The 19,432-nt window shown below is 39.6% G+C and overlaps 3 protein-coding genes across 3 annotated transcripts; 2 read left to right on the top strand and 1 right to left on the bottom strand.

The window, feature by feature from the left end:
* Positions 1–181: 181 nt before the first annotated feature.
* Positions 182–7,512, top strand: LOC121629896. Its single transcript, XM_041969800.1, has 6 exons — positions 182–523; positions 614–703; positions 1,082–1,188; positions 3,336–3,428; positions 3,664–3,834; positions 6,475–7,512. The coding sequence occupies exons 1-6, from the start codon at positions 481–483 to the stop codon at positions 6,655–6,657; spliced, it is 687 nt and encodes a 228-aa protein (XP_041825734.1). The 5' UTR covers positions 182–480; the 3' UTR covers positions 6,658–7,512.
* A 1,990-nt stretch (positions 7,513–9,502) lies between these two features.
* Positions 9,503–12,724, bottom strand: LOC121657088 (piggyBac transposable element-derived protein 2-like). The gene is made up of 4 exons (XM_042012462.1): positions 12,706–12,724; positions 12,395–12,521; positions 11,640–12,146; positions 9,503–9,510 (listed from the first exon to the last, which is right to left on the bottom strand). The coding sequence occupies exons 2-4, from the start codon at positions 12,516–12,518 to the stop codon at positions 9,503–9,505; spliced, it is 639 nt and encodes a 212-aa protein (XP_041868396.1). The 5' UTR covers positions 12,519–12,521; positions 12,706–12,724.
* Positions 12,725–13,422: 698 nt separating this feature from the next.
* si:ch211-120g10.1 (butyrophilin subfamily 3 member A3) lies at positions 13,423–18,699 on the top strand. The gene is made up of 10 exons (XM_041976215.1): positions 13,423–13,609; positions 14,866–14,948; positions 15,356–15,454; positions 16,378–16,479; positions 16,566–16,700; positions 16,800–16,937; positions 17,025–17,076; positions 17,178–17,204; positions 17,690–17,716; positions 17,805–18,699. Exons 2-10 carry the CDS (start codon positions 14,889–14,891, stop codon positions 18,362–18,364), a joined length of 1,200 nt encoding a protein of 399 aa, XP_041832149.1. The 5' UTR covers positions 13,423–13,609; positions 14,866–14,888; the 3' UTR covers positions 18,365–18,699.
* The last annotated feature ends 733 nt before the right edge of the window (positions 18,700–19,432 follow it).

Here is a 19,432-nt window from a genome sequence, read left to right as displayed (position 1 = left end):
AGACTATGAATACTAATGCTACTATTTGGCTCTTTGTATAGAAGTCAGAATGGGACCCCCACAGTCTCCAGGGTAACGGGACTCTGATTTAGGCATCTAGTGTGTTAACCTACCACTCTGGATACCATTAATTAAACGGCAGAGGAAGCAGCTGGGTGTTGTGTTCATATATAGGCTTAGATTACTCAATGAACCAGACGTGGCTGCTTTATGAGCCCTGTCCTGTGCATATAGAGAGAACCAGCAGGAAAAATCTATGTCAATTAGCCAAAGCAATAAGTCTTTTCGGCCCGTGCTGCTTTCTGCAAGTGTTTTGTACATAAAGCAAACTCTGCTGCTGTCCAGAGCGACGTCACGCGGGTTGGAAAGGGCTGTCTGTGCGTCTTCACGCGCTCATATACGCTCTCACATGCTGTCGGTGTGTTTACAGAGCGAGGAGAGTTTGAGCCCACGACTTCCAGAGAGCGCTTGTGGACTGTCATGTCCCACACCGAGCGGACAATGAACTGGAGCTTCATGGCTGGTGCGCCTTTTTCTTTTTTCTGATATGTAAGATGAGTGTTGGTGTTGGCGCTGATAAGTCCAGGAGGATTTCTGATGGGAACTTTAACAGTTTACACAGAGGAAATGTCCACAACAGCCAGCCCAACCATTCCCTCCTCACAGCTGTCGCCCGATCAAATCACAGTGGTCGCTGCGTCCTGTAAGTAGTTAAACTATTAAAACTCATAAACTGTCCTGTCGAATAAATATCTCCAACACATCTGAGGATGAGAAACATATTGATACTGAAGTATTTTTATTATCAATATTATATATGCGTTTTATTCATGTTTCAGATTTGGTGTAAGAGCAACACAACACTCAAACTTTTGATCAGCTTACTGTTATGAAATTAATTTAAGTTATTCTTCTTGTTACACATCTATAACAGAGGAAACAGTTACAATTTCACACGTTGAAAGCTGTTCAAAGGGGATGGCTATTTCATTTTTAAAATTCAACTAAGTTCTTAATCTTGCTCTCTGTGAATTTTGTGAAACAATCCCCTATTAACTGTGACTTTCCTTCTTTTTTTCAGTTTCTTCTCTAGTGTTGTTTGTGGTTATTCTGGTGCTGCTGACTATTATTTACCGCAAGGATCCTCAGTGTTGCAAACATTCCTATCAGGAACCACATGCAGATACGGTGAGTTGTAGGAACCAAAACAGCAGCAAGAGAGTAAGAGCAGATTTTTCTTTTTTTGCTGAGTTTTTGTTATAGTGATCTGTATGTTCAGTTCTGCAAAGCAGCACAAGACCACACCGACAGAGGTTCATGAGCACCCTGTGCAGCACCATTAAGAAATGTCAGACTGAATTTGCAAGGCTGTGGCAACAATACTTGAATGAACTTGATATGATCATTGTGAAGCAATGGATTTGCCTCAGTTTGAATTAGCTGCCCCCCAGAAATATCTCAGAGTGCCACAGTAACTAATAGAATTGGACAGAATTAGCACTTATCACGCATACTGATGCAAGTTCAGTACCACTGTAATTAAATCAGACCAAATCTTATTTCTCAACACTGGCACTGCATGTGAAACAACCCACACTAATCTTTTAGATCTTTGCAGTGTGTGCGGCAATATTAATCAAATTTTTATAGATTTCACACCTCCAACATCTCATATCTTTATCTACTAGACAGATCATACTTGAACATCTGTGAAGCTGTAGGAGGAGGTGCAGGATGAATCTGAAAAGGAATGCAAACAGTCCAAAGATGCTAACTATTCTGTCTCTCAACTTCCTTTTCCTGGCTTTTCTTTCTCACCTCCATTAGTCCCATGGGTGAGGTTTGAGTGTTATCTTTGGACTGCAGAAACACAACTTGTACCTCCCTCCTTAAACAGACAGGAAACTCTTCTAAGCTGTGAGCACTCTGATGGAAAAGTTCTGCTATCTTATTTAAGGGGCCAACAGTCCATTTGACTAGTACAATCTGGTCACTCTGACCTGTAGTTACAGCTGGAGGCAAGCACAGTGTAGCTGATAAGACTTTCAGTAAATCACTCTTGTCTGTGAACACAGAATTAAGATGTACAATTTTGGAATAATTTGTGGTTTTTGTTCCTCCTAAAATTTATTCCTACAATGAACTGAGATACCAAAAGAGAGGTGTAAGTGAGAGAGAGTTCAATTTGTGTGGCAAGCACACAAAAACTCTCTTTCATTGTGTTTCAGTGGGACATTTCACGTCTTCAACTTCATAGTCACATACCTTTCCCCTGCTTCAGTTTGCTCCATGAATAGAGTGCAGACCCCTCTGTGGGTGTTGGGGACACAACAGGGACAATGGATCTCCTTTAGGTTGTGGCGGTGGAAAAAAGCGCGGCGCTGCAAGGATCCACCCCCGACTTCAACACTGATTTTACACGGTTGTGCTTTTTCACACTGACTGAATCAATGGCAGGCAACAAAAGGACAAACCCTCTTTTCTTTTTCTCTTTCCTGAGGACGTTCTTTCTCCTCTTTAAAGTACAAATCAGCGAGAGAAACGTGACCCTTTGCCACCACCTTTTTGGTGTCATCTCAAATGTTTTGAGGGGTTATGACAAAGGTTGCCATTGTGTGTCATTTTAAGTGTGAATATTGTCCTTGTTTAATCTGGCCCGTGAAAATGATCAATCTGATATTTTTTAATTTCAGTATGAAATTAGAGAGGATACTTCTGAGCAACTCCTGATGTCTTTTGTCCTCACCATGGACTTAATCCCGGAACAGCAACAAAATGACTCTCTTGTAACACCCTCTCAAATGACATACAAGGCTGTAATGTGTACTGGAGTGTGCTCGTTAACAGCTACCTGCTGCAGTTTCAAGGGGGGGTAGAGAGATGCTGAAAAGACCTCTCAGTGTGGTTTGTTACCCAGGCACTCTGATAACACAGTTGGACATCACATTGTTCTCCTTACAAAAGCGACTCATTTAGACCCAAGGCAATTAACTGGTTTTCCTGGCAGCCTTGTTCTCAGGATCTATGTACCTCATACAGTGAGACACTGTCAGGTCTTGTTTTTAAGGGGACTGTGAAGGGGAGGGAGGCACGGAAATCTGAGGGTGGTCGTCTTATTGATCGGGTAATTTATGGTACTACAAAACAAACCAGTGCCCACAGTGATTAAACAAGGCATGAAAATTGGTCAATTGGGCTGAAATTAGTGGATCTCTGACTAATTACAGATGGAGAAGCAAGGACCAGATGAAGTCTTGTGTACCAGAAATAGATTAATTAACCAAGATTTCTTTCCCCTGTGCTGCGTCTTCTAAACTCAACTGTTTGTGTTATAGGATGCGCCTCCTCAGTACTACAGCAGCAGGCAGACTCTGGTGGGATCCCCTTGTTTAGAACAGACTCAAATCATTGATGACAGCAACACCCAGGTGAGAAAACCCAGCAGTAAGCATCTGGTTTCAAGCCACACAAGGCATCAGTCTTCTCTTTTGCATACGCTTGCTGTAGAGGTCAAACAACTTTACGCAAACAGGATGATCCTCACCTCAGAGCTCAGGGCTTTTCTGTTTTGAGTGCAGATCACTGATTGGGTTTATTGGCATCAGTATCCTCAGATAAAACGCTCTGTTTCTTGTCCCATTTTTGTTTTTGTGGCGTCACCAGGCAGGTGATTTGTTCTACGTTGGCCTGCCCTCCAGCTACAGCCTGCCCACACTTGAGGCCCCCCTGCCGAGGCTCCCCTCCTATGAGAGTGTCCGAAAGAAGGACCGCCAGAGGCAGATCCACATGATGATTGCAGACCGCTTTGGCCTCAATGGACCCATTGTGGCTGAGGTAGAGTAAATTAAGATTTAAGACCATGTCACAGACACTGATACAGTCACAAATGTTGAAACAGTGCAGCTCTTCACTGCCAGGGTTGCGTTTAGAAATCATTTTATTTTATTATAAGTACAATGAGGTTACTTATCTGTAATGGAGATAAGTAATGATGAATGGAGATAATAATAAGTAGGCTCTGTTTGTTAATAATTTGCTTCCATAAAATATTATAAGAGGAGCTTGTTCGAAGATTAGACGGCATTCAGAAAGCGGTAAACAAGATGCACTATCAGCTCATCTCTTGCTTGCTGCCGCATTGTGCTGGCAGCCACATTTCCAGGTTTTACCTTGTTGATCTTTCGCTGAGCTTTTGGTTCACACAACGCTTGAGCAAACAAGGTAATGAGAAAAAGGCACATCAAACATAATTAAAGTCTGCATCCATGAGTGCAAACAGTCCCCAAGAATGCAGCTTTGTGCTCCTGTCTTCTCCTGCTTTTTCTCCTTTGACCTTCCCTCTTTTTTCTTAATAAAACACTCCCTGCTCATTGAGACACACACACACACACACACACACACACACACACACACACACACACACACACACACACACACACACACACACACACACACACACACACACACACACACAAAAGCCTATTATTACAGAGCACTCTCTAACCATCACATTACCAGTCAATGGAAAGTGTCCCTCCTCCCCATTTAGACTTTTTGTGGAGTTCAGATGATGATTTCTAAATTTCCCAGTCTGGCTAAACATTGCAGCCTCGTGCATGTGGTTAGGCAGAGGGCAGGGTTGTGGGGTTGCTCTTGTTGCTTGAGGGTCCCCAAGCAATTAAAAGATAAGGGGATTCAGTCGGGAAGTGTAAATCTGCTCGATTTGATCAGAAAGATAATGAAGAAAAAATGTTCCAGCCAACTGAAAATGAATTAGTTTAGTTGGTGATGTAAATATAAACATGTTCCATTTATTCTGAGGACTAGATCTTAAGCCTTGCATTCCTCAGTATATCCTCTGATGTCCTTTCTAAACAGGGTACCATTGATGACTTCATTAATTTGTTAAAGCAACCATATTGAGTCATTCAGACATTGGTCACTTTTACGTAAATGTTCCTTCCTGCTTCATTTAGATATTTCCACAACAGCCGACAGAAATACCACAGTGCACATGCAAATTATTATATACAAGATTTATCAATGGATATATAACACTAGCAACCTTACAGAGTCTGGCTTCTCACTTGGAAAGTTTTTGTGTACTTATAGTAAAAGCAAAAAAAAAGTATTATGTAGAAGGTGTGCAGTGTTTTTTCATTATGCTGAGCAGTATTCTCCTTCCCACAGTCAGCTCTAGGGACTCCGGAGTTGCATCATCCACCAGACTTTTATAAAACTTATACAACATCTTGTTGCAAACTTAAGCTTGCTCAAAAAGTCAAGTTTGCTTTGTCACATCTTGTAGATGTCTTCAGTGTTGCTATTATTAATCAGTCTGATGGCCAACTGAACACCCTGGTATCTGTAATCTGTAATCCCCAATTCAAAATAGTTTTTGGTTTATTACCACTTCTGCTAAAATCCACAATTCTCTTTGTCTTGTTCACGCTGAAATGAGGTAATTGTTTCTACACCATACCATAAAGTGGTCAACTTGTTCCCTGTAGTCAGCTTTCTTATTCATCACTGACTCACCCCTCAGCTGCAGAGTCATCTGAGGATTTCTGCAGATGGCAGGACTCAGTTGTGCTGCAGACTACAAAAAAAAAAAGTACAAATAGCACGCAATGCTGCAACACGTCGGGCACCACAGACTAAATCAATAGCAAATAATCTATGGACTTAATCTGTCAGATTCTTTTTGTAAAGCAAATAGTTTGTTGACATTTAATACTGATGCATGTACGTCCATTATGTTGACTAAATGCAGCTCAGACGTCTGCAGAGCTGAAAGTGTTACAAAAGATGTTGATGGGTCTGCTGTAGTAAGTTTACTAGTGTGATTTATGACAGAAAAGTGTGAGGATCCTCCTTCAGATGTGTCAACAAAACATTCAGTTCCCATCAGATTAAAGGAAAATCAGATTTATTGAGAGCTCCAGTATAACTCACATGCATATATAGACAGCTGAAGGCATCATAGACATACAGTCAGTTGGCATCTGGAGAAGGATGACCCGCATGTGTGTGCACTGAAAAACAAGTCCACTCAAAGCAGTGTTATACACACATTCTGATAAGAATATATACACAACACCGACTTTTCCATTGCCCAGTTGCAGATGCACAAAGTATGAAATTTGCATTAAAGCCTGTAACTTTGATGGCAGTGAGATCAGCTACACAGAGCATAGACAGGCAGATGAATTTGCTGCTAAATCGGTTTTCATTTGAAGTCATGTATCTTTCTAAATGATGAATATTAAGTACAGCATTTACTTCTGTTTGAGTATTACTTACCAAACCTCTGGTTGTTATGCTTCACCACTATTTTTAAGAGTTTCATATCAAAGATAGAGCTGCTATTTGTTTGATGGAAAAGCAAAACAATGAACTAATAGCTGTTATTTAAGCAATAACTGTAAAATCTGTTCCATTAAAGTCTGTTTTGTTTTCCTCTGATCCTTACAGCCTCCTCCGACATATGAAGAGAGTATTCGCGAGTCTGCAGAGCTGGCGTACAACATCCTCTCATCTAGCTTGGACATCTCTCCACCTCAGAGTTTTCACATCAACACAGGATCCATCATTGAAACTGGCACAGCTCGTCCAGTCAGCTCTGATGTCAACAGCTTTGTTCTTCCAGCGGTGTGATGCCGTCATGTCCTCAAGCTCCCCGATGAAGGTGAGAGGAGCTTAATGGTTTCCGTACAGAGGAAGCCACCAAAGCAGATCACGACTAGTTTTGTGCACAATTTCCAATTCAGATACCTCAAGACTGACTTTTTCCTTCTGGTGGGAGACAGCTGATGTTGATCATGAGCTGAGGAGAAACCAAAGAAGAGCTGCATCCCCTCTATTGAAGAACAAGTCACTGGCATGTTTGAATGTTGAAAACCCCTCATTACTTTTTCACCCTGAAACATTTAGCATCTGTAAAGTAAGGTGGCTGGAACATCTTAAAGAAGGACAGGAATGATGAGACTGCAGGACTCTAATGCACCAAAAATGGAACCACTACTTTCTGATTACAGTGGGTTATGTTCGGTTCATGAACATGTTTTATACTGTTTGTTTTTTTTCGGCTGGTTCTGAATTAGAGATCATTGTTTTTTTTGTTTTTTTTAATAACTGTTTGATGTGGAGCTGCTGTAAAGTGGGTGTTTTTATCCTGCTGAGGTGCAGCCACACTTTTCCAGCGTGACGTTCAGGCTGTGGGAAGGAGAGTAAAAAGGTGCTAATGAGATGAGTTAAAATGAGACATTTACTGTATCACAGCTACATTTACTATAACTGCCTCAATGGATTTTCTCTGTAAAGCAAGAAAGTCCATCATTTTAAATTTTTAAATCATTTTCTCTTTTCTTTGGGGTCAAATGTATTAAGTAATTTACCGTGTATACATGCCACATCTTTGTCATGTGAATGTCTTGTACTGTATTTATTGAAGAAAAATGACTGATATGTATTTTCTCTGTGAAATCAAATTAAATACTTTTATTACTTTGAGGAGTATTTTCAATGTAAATTTAACAAACATAAGGAAATGTTACTCAAATTTGAGAGCGGGGCATGATTTATGTAGATATGTGTAACATATTTAGATGTGAAATAGAAACAGGTCAAGAAAATACATATGTAGAATTTTATGTTGGATAAACAAACATCAGTTAATTTTTTTTCTGTGAAAGCACAACTTTTAGAGTAATGCATTTCAGTGGGAGCTACATTTTGCATCAGCACATTTATGGCTGTTTTCCACAAGTATCTCATCGGTTCTGCTTGACTCAGCTCAGTTTGGGTCATTTTTCATTACAACTGAGTACCATCTCAATGATGATGAGTTCATTGAAAGATGGGTCAAAAGCCCTGTAAGGTCTTTTGTATGCAACACAAATGTGACAAAGCTGAGGACATTGAGACGATGGTATACCTGCTGATCAGTCCGTTTTGTTTTTTTGTCATGTTAAAGGTAAAAGAAGAGAAGGCTGCAGACAATAAGATTTGCCAGGGTTCTTGTGAAGGAGTCGCTCTTATGGTTTATCCAGTGATATCACTGACATGCAGTCTGTAAACGTCACACGTTTGGCTCAACTCAGCTTGCTTGGAACCCCGGTCACATTTATGTACTAAAAAAAAGTTCCTGATACCAGAGGCTAAAACCATAAAAAATAAAAAAATAAATAAAACGAGTCGAGACATGTAGTGGAAAAAGGGCTATAAGTTTCATTTGAAGAGATGCAGCAGCTGGACCTGAAAAAGGAGATAAGGCTCTGTTTTCAATGAATATTTCAGGGTTTTGGATTTCTTCAAGTGGGGTTGAGTGACTTACTGAGCAGTCAGCTACTTACGTGAAGTAGAAAGCAGTCAGATTACTCTAATGCTAAAAGCTACTCAGCATGAAGCCATATAAAGAACAACTCAACAATTCACACCTCAGAAAAATTAGAACGGTTTGAGCAAGAGCTATATTTGAATATTTACACCTTGCCACTTATGCACCAGACTGTTGTTTCACTTTCTCAACTTCAAAATGTTGTGAAGCAAACACAGTACATGGTGTGTTTAAAAGCAGTCCTGCAGCACAACTTGGAAATACAGACCGTGTCACAGAGATCAGCTCATGTAACTGTCTGACGCAGAAGTAAGTCAGTGTATTGGTGTATAATATGTCTCTTGCTCAAACCTTTTAGCCTTTCATAGCTGATAAAAATCTCTTTTTCTGACAGTTTTTAAAAAATGCTGTCTGACTGTTCTTACATGCAGTTGTTTTCAAATAAGATGAGAGGTAAAAAATAAAATACATTAAGACAGGGGGATATATTAGTCTTCCAGGACAAGAAACAATAATGTATTTTTCATTAAAATTTAAGGAACTTGAGATACTGTGCTCTGCAGATAGAGTATAAACATTAAACTGATACGTTATCAATTTATTCCTGACATCTGGATGTTGGTGCTATCGTATTATATTTTACTTAACAGTGTAAATCTTACTAACAAAACACATGAAACATGATCATGACAACAAAGCCCAATACTGAAGGTCTGTACAACACCATTACCAGCATTTAAGGAGGAGTCGTTGAATTTCTTTGGATTAGATCTCACAGATTTACTTGGAAAATTATTGCTAAATGTCAGCACCACAAAGAAAAAAGATTGAAAAAAAATTGTGCAAATCAATACTTGTGCTATAAAACTACAAAATGACAGCCAGCAGAGGGGTTTCTATAAATTATAAGAAGTGTATTGATAAGACTTCAGGATAAGATTCTCCCTGTAGCTCTTGTAAGCAGATATAGAAGATGGATGGATGGATGGATGGATGGATGGATGGATGGATGGATGGATGGATGGATGGATGGATGGATGGATGCATGGATGGATGGATGGATGGATGGATGCATGGATGGATGGATGGATGGTTAATCTACATGGACATGTGTAGAAGCTACTTGTGATGAGTGTGTTTTCCCTCTGAAACAAAGGGGGGATCTCAGGACCCTGGAGGCACCACAGACAATCATGAGCATCTACTTAAACAAGACAAGGAGTTTACTGTTTGTGACCATCTGGAATTCCCCTCATAAAATATGGCAGCACATACATTGGTGTCAATTACTGGTATCAACTTCTTATTTAAAAATGTTTTAACATGACACAACGGGTCACAGGTAGTTTGTCTAGACCTTCTAACATGTCAGCAAGGAAGTCACATTCTCATAATCCCCACTGTTAACATAATCTGGGCTGACTTTGAGTCTTTGTCTGTTCCAAGATAAGCAATTGTATAATTGTAGGAACTGGTACTAGATAGAAACCAAATAAGTATACTAAAAAAAAATGAAAATTAAAATCATTGACAGAAAACATTTAAACTACTTTGATAAATTTAGCTTGTCATAAAACATCTATTCAACATCAGATTTAAAACTATAATGTTTAAATTTTGTCACAAAAGCTAAAATTGCTCCTTCTAAGGATGTTTTTACACTCGCCAATGTAAAATTTATTCAATTGCAAGATTGCAAGTTTTCATACAATTCAGAGGTGGCTTGTCCATTTTATGTAGATAAGGTGATGATAAATAAAACCAGAGCTCTCAGAGAGCCTTTTCTCCATCAAAACCAATGTTATATATTGCAATTTTAACTTATTAGTCAATTCAGCTCCAAAATGTAAAAGATCCTTCCTTTGCCCATGCACCAGCTCACTTTCATGAAACTCACCTTGGCTGTTTTTCCTATATTTTTGCTTAAAACATATAAACTCTAACAATCATCTTATTTCATGCAGCTAAACATTAATGGATGGAAAATTCACAAGAATGAGGAAAAACAACATTTATTCAGACTGTATGGGTCTTACAGTCATCGTTGCTTGAAAAGTGTACAGACAATGACCCCTGCTGACCAAAATTAAAATGCCAACAAACTTCTCTGATCCCTGCTTTAAAGCTTGACAGATTTCAGCTGATGTAAAACCGCATGTATTTTTTTTATTAGTCCCAGCTCCATCCCAGGTTTTGGGGTACAGCTCACTCATTAAAAATAAAATGTGTGTGTCCATGTTACAGGGATTAATTGAGGATCAATCAAAGCTCTATTTCTGTCATTTTATTAATAAAACCTTAAAATTTTGATTTATTTTCCTTTTTTCTTTAAAACGGCTTAAACATTAACATAAACATATTTTAAGTATAGTTTTTAATTAATTGTTCTCCATCACCCACAAAACATGACACAATATTTTATCAGCTCTTTATGTAATTTGTGTTAAATCGAGTCTCCTAAGCTCAACCACCATCTACATGTCTATCATGCATGGGATGTTTCCAATCCCTCCACAAAATTTCAGTTTAAATCAGGGCTTTGATCTGCCCAGTTTCTTCATTTTGAGCTGTTCCTTTCAGTGGATCCACTTGACTCCTGGGGATTATTCAGAATATTAACAGGCTCACATCGGTTTAATCTTCAGTTTGTAGACAGCGGGTCACAAATTGTCTTTAAGCCTTTTAATATAATTGCAGAATTCCTAATTTAATCACTGACAGAAAGTCGCCCAGCTTCTGAAGCAGCAAAACAACCCCATACTATAATATCATCTCCACCGTGTATCACAGATGAGCTTCTTCTATTGGGGAAATGTTTTTGACCTGAACCAAACGCATCTCCTGTTATGGGAGTTGATCTTGCAGAGCTTGATCTTTGCCTGTGTGTTGAATGTCTAACTGTAAGCATCTAAATCTATCCAAATTTGTGGTGTTAAAGCTGATACTTTCTTGGTAGGCCTCTCATGCAGATCACATGTGAGCAAATTTTTTTGGCTTGCTTAAAAATGCACTTTAGCACCAACAATTGAAAGAGTTATATCCTGTGATAAAATATTTATGGAGACTTTGCATCAGTCACTCAGTTATGCAGTTTAATTTGCTGCAGTTGTGTATTACAGTTTCATTTTGCACTTAAAAGTACAAAATGCAAAACTATGTGATAATGTTTTTTTTATCACTTAGGAAGCATTTTAATTGATGTGAAGCAAAGCTTAACAACTTTACTGTTATTGTTTGGCTGTAAGATGCAGTTTAATAAAGTACTTTTTCCTGACTGAGTTAAAGAAATTAAACATCTGACCAGTGACCAGTAATCGGATTTTGTGGAGTGGATCAACATTTTCTTCTTGTCTCACTTCATTGTTGTTGAAGTGCAGGGATTTTTTGATGAACTCCCATCTGTTTAGTGTCATGGTGTCAGCTACCTGGGACACTTGGGTGGCTTTGTTCCAAAACATGCGGGTGCCTGGTAATCCAAACAATGACATGTACACTGCTGTACCCATGAACTGCTCCAGTTCTTTCGTAGTGAGGTTAAGGGGCTTGTTGGTGTCACGCTGAATGGCATATAAATTTGACTGCTCTACAACTATTTCCAGAATGTCTTCAGAAAAAAACATCTTGAAGTATTCGTAGGGGGACTTGATACTGTCTGATTTTGGAAGGTTGGCCTGCCATTCTGGGTAATCAGTGATGTTGGCATTGCGGGGTGTTCTCCAACGGGGTGAGCGTGGAACATCTTCCTGTGAGACCTCATCATCTTCATTTTCCTCTTCATCCACAGACTCATTGTCATCAGGCAGGCCATCTGTTTTCAAAATAAACCAGTAAGCATAAAATTAGAATAGGTCATATAAACCTCTCTTCACCCACTGATGCGAACACACACACACACACACACACACACACACACACACACACACACACACACAAACACACACACACACACACACACACACACACACACACACACACACACAGAGGCACACACATGTTCATTCCATACAGTATGTTACTCTACTGACTGAATCCTGATTTCCTAACTCTCCCTCAAACCTGATTCTGGAGTCCACTCTTCCTCACTGTCACTCTCCTCAAGCTCACTGTCCTCACTGTCTGAAGGAATGTGCCTGACAGCTTGATCATTTTCCTTACATCCATAAAATGTTCGTGCTTCCATTTCCTGTGAGTAAAGGTACATAGTACAGCAAAAAAAATTGATTACGTTGATAGCTATGCATCCCTACACATCTTCATGAACATGTTATAGTTAACACAAAAGTGGTCTAACTGCACAATGTTGCCCTGAGGCAACGAATGAAAAAGTGCCATTTTAGTAAATAAATGAAGACAAAAAGTGTCTTTACTCAATCAAATATGCTTCTTCACTTATTCATGCACATCACAGATATTATTTATACAAAGTTGTTTAAATTTAAAGATGTAAAATTTATCTTACTTTCTGCAGGCAGTGTGTCCAAGTTGGCTGTGGTCCCAAAAAGGACTGTTTCACCCCAAGAGGAAGGGTCAAAGCCACGCCCAGCTCAAATTTCATTGGTCTCAAACTTATCATCAGACTTTTTATGTGATGTTGTACTTTAAAAAATTTAACGGGCCGGTGTGTGGTCCAAAATAATGGTGTGTTGCCTGACGGCAACACCATGCCATAGAGGGTTAAAAGAGGGCAGGAAATATTCAGATAAATGATGGACAGTCATCTAATGATGAAATATCCAGTCGGGGTCTGGACACCCACTTGATGTCGACCGGGCATTCCAGAAAAGGACGAGCCATGTCTGATCGACGATTTAGCTCAATCTAGGAGTTACTGGGTCTAAACCTGGCAGGGAACAGGTTGGTCTCATAGAGAATGTTACCATGGTAACTGACTCCGAGTTCAGCTTAATTCACGCTATAGGAAATCTCCAGTTTCCTTTAACTCTTCGTGAACTAACGAAGTTTGGACTAAACTGGCTTTCTGAAATTGTGTGGTTGTGTTTGCAACTAGCGGTCACCGGAGAACCAAAACATAGAGATTTTCCGTTGCTGCTGTTTCAGCAGCAGCATTATTACCTGCGTGACTGAGAGCTTCTCCGATTGGAGGGGCGCTTGCGTCACTGACGAAGAAAACCGAACTTCCCCGAGCAGCCACTGTCAGTCTGGTATGTAAACAAGGTCAGACACTGCACCACACATTACCGAACGGTGGGACTTCTCACTTTACCAACAAAAAGAAAACCAAGAAAATACCTGAAAAAGCTCTGTTTGAAGGTAAGCAGCGCTTTTATGCCGCGTTACAATAAGTCGTGTTTTTATGGGTGACGCATTGCAGGATTTACTTATGTTGCATTGCGTGGTGAAAACATGCAAATGAAGTGTATGCAGATTTTGAAATGTGAGTTTTCAACATTTATTAGGTGTATCGTTCTTGCTACAGTGCAGATCTGCCGCAAAGTCACACAACTGTGTTTACCTCCTGCGCATTCATCAGCTGCTCTAAACTGGGGCGCTCTCACGCTGGGATAAAATTGCGTGGTCATGATATCCCACAAGACTAATAAATCCTTTCTAGTGAAGCATCTAGCTTGGTGTCGTTCCAAATGACTTGCCATTTGATTTAATATGCATTTCTTAAACTAAACAGTTACTATGTCGACATACATGAGATCTGCAGCTTGGTGAAGCTATTTTTGGCGCTAGACTGTTTGAGTCTGCAAACTAGAGAGAGACACATTTGGAACTGGGATGAATTGGCATGCAAGCCCAGTCTGGGTCAGCATATGAACCAGTTGAGACTGGTCACCTAAACTGATCAGTGCCAAGCAGACAGACCCAGCTCTTGTATTATTCTGCAGATGAATGGGAGAAACTGGGAGGGACACAAATAGAAAAAGACTGAGGAGATTTGAAAGAATTGAGCACATCAAGGACATAGACTAGCAGCTGAGGGCGATAAGCTAGGAGCATGCAGGACTTATCACGTTTCACTGGCTTTATTGCTTGATTCTTTTCCAGTTTAATGATCACTTCTGGCCTCTGATTTTAATCTATAACCTCATGAAAAACTTTGTTTTTGCCAGTGTCTGCCACAACTAAACCCCCTGCAGCCCTCTCTTTTAAGACCTCACTTGGGATTGCATGTTATCTGATCAACAAAGCAAAGTTTCCATTACACGTTTAATCATTTCCACAGCATGCTGGTGTTTTGAAGGTAAACATTACCTGCCTTCCTGTTCGAAGGACAGTTTCTGCAGTGACATGCCTTTCAACGACCCAGGTCCTGTCCTGTTATGAGGCACAAAAAATAAGTTAATTAATAAATTTAGATTCATGAGAATGTGTAATTTCTTTAAGAGAAAATTGCCCTCAAAGTGTTGGGATGTTTCGCTGTAGCTGACAGATCTGAAAATGCCATCAGTGTGCAGTCCTGCATGTTGAGGCATTACATGCGCTGATGAATAATAAACAGTGGAGCTGCTTGTTTATAAGGCATGTTGATGATATTTTAGTTGTGTGTCTCATTGCAGGATACGAAAACTCAGAAGCCAAGATGATGCAGTGTTTTCATTTCATGGTAGAGCCGGCGAAAAACTTCACGGCCAAGATTAAGGTAACTTGCCTTCTTGCACTCTTAAACTAACTTGTTTAATATTTAAACTACTTCTGGGTTGTATTCTTATTTAAGAAGACAGTTGATATGAAAACATTTTATTGTACTGCATGACTGCACACTTTCATCTTTTTTTTTATTTATTCATTTATTTGAGCCAAACAAAGCTTGTGTTTGCATTAAGTCTGACTGGGAGGTCTGTCTCTACTCTGCTGACAGGATCAGAGCCATGATGTGCATTTTGATCAGGCCAAGAGGCCGCTTCTTCTCCAGATTGACCTTATTACTTTCTATGGCAGTTGTGAGGCAGCCCTGATGTCCTTTAGATGTCTTTTTTTTTCTTGAAAGCACTTTTGCATTCTAAATATTTTCTTAAAGAAATCCCTTCATTTATATTTTCCTCACAGGAATCACACAAGAAGGCAAAGAAAGAGAAGAGGGAGTGTCTGGATGAGGATCAGCTGTTTGTTGTGGAACTGGCAAAAGACCTCAGCCGAGTGTGCCAGGTACATCCTCTGTGTGCACCATGAGCTTAACTGACGTGTGATGTTTAAAAACACATATTTCCTCTTTGAGGATGCAGATGTTTGTGTGTTATGCTTTTATGAACAGTATATGTTTAAAATTTGCATGAATACATAAGAACAAAACAAAGTGAACAGATGGACACGCTGACTTTGAATAAATCTAAAAATTATACAAAGTGACAAATGACATGGTATAAGATAAGATAACTTTATTAGCCTCTCAGTGGGAAAATTTCAGTGCAAAGGATATAGATCCATTTAAACTCAGTGGAAAAAGATTGAGCGATTAGATGATTACAAGAGGAATCAAATGACTTCCACACAGAGCTGCAACCAGAATTCCAGCCAGAGCTCTAATGTTATTTTTCTCAACTACTCTGTTGTCACCAGTCTTGCCATCATGTTTCCGTAGTTTTTTTGTGATAAGAAAATCCCCAAATCCTCCTCAAAGTGAATTGTTAGCTGCATTCTGACTGCAGGAACATGCACCAATCACAAGGGACATTTTGAGGGTGTTTTTTCCTGACGCCCTCTGTTTCAACAAAATACAGATGAGATATTTTACCCCCAAAATAACCTTTACTGCTGCACACTCCATCACTTTTGATGAATTTGCTGACCAACCGCTTACTGGGAGGAGAGCCTTAAAGAGACATGAGCTAAATAATACGTTTAAACAAAGAAAACGGGGTGCTGCATGAATTCGTTTTATGTTTTTATTTTTAAATACTAAGGCCATAAGAAAATCAGTCTTTTAAATAATATATTTAACTCTGACTTATTTACCAGCTAAGTCACAGAGTACACTATTGTTATGTAATGGTTTTTTTATGGCAAATGAGAGGCCCCAGCATTAGCCTTCACCTTCTCTTCATTTTTACATCTATGTTTTGTGCCTGCAGAGATCAGCAGTCCTGGAGCACATCTGGAACCAAGATGACATCTGGTCTACTTCTCTCTGCAGTAGCTTCATCCTGCAGTGGGCATCCATGCTGGAGAGCAAGGTGCTCATCTGAGAAAATCTGCCAATTCCAGGAGCAAGGAATATACATTCTTAAAATAATTACACTAAAATGTGTCTTGTATGCAGAGGAGGCCCATGCAGACTGATGGCTGGCCAGAGACGAACAAGGGCACACAACCTGATCTGATTAATGTAAATGACCTGCAGCAGGCCAAAACTGAGATCTTGAACTGGGTCAAGGATTTAAGAGCTCAGCCTGAGGTGAGAGGCTTTAATAAACTATTCATATTACCTGATCAGCTTTGTTTAATGCAAAAGAAATTGTGCTTGATATACACAAATGATCTGATCATCTTGTAGCAAAGCGTGTGGCCTGGAGAATCAGTAGCAAAGGTCCTGGAGGACATGCAGTCCGCCTGGCGCTGGGGCCGCGCTCCTAATCTGCTGGCTGCAATGGAAATGGTTATGTGGACTTTAATTTTACAGCAACCTGATAAGGTCAGAGTCTGTGTTTATCAATAAAAGTATACCTAACAGCTTATGTGTGGACTTCATCAGTCAAACTCTCCTGATTTACTCTTACAGGAGACCATTCCACAGCAGTGGCTTCTGTGGAAGCAGAAGACTCAGAAAATTGGTTTGTAAATCAATTTTCAAATCAATCAGTCAGTTTTGTATATATATATATATATAATTTTACATTTTCACTTTCTAATGAGTTTTATTATATCCATCTAGGTGCTATATCCTACATTCCTCAGCCAGGTGAGTGAAACTCTGTAAATCTGAATCCACACCATAAATTGATCTGTAAATGTTTAAAAGCATCACACAGCATTAGCTAATTGGTCTTAAGTTCCATCTGGACTGATTTCTAAAATACTTAAACATTGATACGGCTCAGTAATTAGTTTGAAGTGAACACCCATGAGCACAAAAGAACTAAACAAAAGAAAACATTTAGACATCGGTGAAAAGTTTTCCATATAAATGGCTATTAATGTCAATCTATAAAGAATCAGAGAAAGGACCAATGATGAAACCCAGGTTCTATCAAGCTTTAATGCAACAGAAGATTTAGACTTTTTCAGCACCTGCCAATAAACCATTTATTCCCTTGCATTGTTGTTTACTATCTGATCCTTTAATTCTGACTCTACCTCTAGACTGACAGTTCTGTGATCCTGTAAAAACAGCTGCAACCGTCATGTACACTGTCTCAGAAATATTTCTTTTTTTTTTTTTTGCAGTTTGGGACTGGGTCGCAGATGCCTCAGGTAAGACAGCAATCTTTCTCTCTTTCTTTAATTTTTTGGACTTTAAATAACTTGTCTGATAAGTCATATCTTGCAACTTTCCCTGCAGTGGAGGTGACTCTGGATCTGGACACCGCCAACCCTGATCTGCTCATCTCCACCGATGAGAAGAGGATGCGCTGTGGCTTTGAGAGGAAAGATATTCCCAACTACCACCAGCGCTTTGATGGCTGGTGGTGCGCTGTTGGAATGGAGGGCTTGGGCTCTGGTCGCCATTACTGGGAGGCAGAGGTGGGAGAGCGTGACTGGCGACTGGGCGTGGCCAAAGAATCAGCCCTGAGGAAGGGCTTCAAGTCCCTGAATACAGATACTGGGTACATGACCCTTCGTCTGGAGAGAGGCTCTGAGCTGAAGGCGCTGACCGTGCCCTTCACCGCTCTGCCACCTGAGCTCATCCCCCATAAGGTGGGCATCTACCTTGACTACGACAACTGCCAGCTGTCTTTCTATGACGTAGATAAACATTCACACATTTATACCTACAACGAGACCTTTACTGAGAGGCTGTTCCCCTTGTTTGGTACGGTGGAGATTGTTAAGGATCTGGTGATCAGGTCTCCAGCACCCAAGACCCACTGTCTCTGCCCCACGTCCTGCCTGTGGGCTTGAGTTTTCTCTGTAAGATGTGCTCATAGGAACCAGTTGGCACCATGAAACCATATGTATAACAAACCAGAATCACTGAGAGAAATCCTGTGTAAAAGACCATCATTGTATCAGCTATCCAATAGCTCCACTATGTGACCACTCTGTATGCTACTTCTGCTTTAATGTGATTGCTGCTACCCCTTCTCTCTATAGAGTTATATTGCTAATCTTTGCTTAAATGTATTTTCATATATCTGAGAAGGAGCCCATTGTTCTAATTTTATGTAATGTGCAATATTAATCCTGCACCAAGAATGCACTTCTGTGAATAATAAATAAACCAAATCCAGTCTTAATTCTTCATCTGTTTATTGGAATATTAGACATTCAGGCAAGTATTCTATCATAAGTGATCTATTACATCACACATCAGGAATAACTTGGTGGTTGTATACACAAAAATAAAGGGGACCTCAGTAGTTTCAGAGCTGAATTAACAATAGATTGTAGAAACAATAATCTAAAATAATCTCTCTTCTTTTAACATAGGCTTTTGTTTTTGCATTGAATTAAAATTGTGTTTCCTATTGGGCATCACTATCCTGGTTGCCTGAGCATAACTCCAGACAGAGTAGTACAAACACAAGCCTTTTTCCAGACTTCCACTGGTTTGATTATCTTCAGATCTTAAAAACGCTAGGCTTTGCTTTGTATTTTCAGGTTCCCTCTGAAGGGATCTGAAGCTTATTTTCAGGGAGCAGTTGTGGCATTTACTCAACAATAGGATGTAACGCATACAGCTTTAGAAATTGTGAAACATTCATTTTTGTCAACAGTATATTGATATTTTAGATACTGAAATTATAATTATTGTGTCACAATCCTAGTACAATCTTTGCAGTATCCTTGGATTCTTTTTATAGCAGAGCAAAATCCTTTAACTTATTCAGCAATCAGTAGTATGTTATCACTTGCATTTTATTATTTTAAAGAGGTGTTTACACTTTAAACACTAACATTTTCTTCTGTTTTAAGATATTTTTGAGATACTCTGCATTTGCATTTTGTAAATATAATAATTTGATGGAT

The sequence above is a fragment of the Melanotaenia boesemani genome, chromosome 2, assembly GCF_017639745.1.
Source record: "Melanotaenia boesemani isolate fMelBoe1 chromosome 2, fMelBoe1.pri, whole genome shotgun sequence".
NCBI classification, from domain to species: Eukaryota; Metazoa; Chordata; class Actinopteri; order Atheriniformes; family Melanotaeniidae; genus Melanotaenia; species Melanotaenia boesemani.
This window is presented reverse-complemented; position numbering and strand designations above follow the sequence as displayed.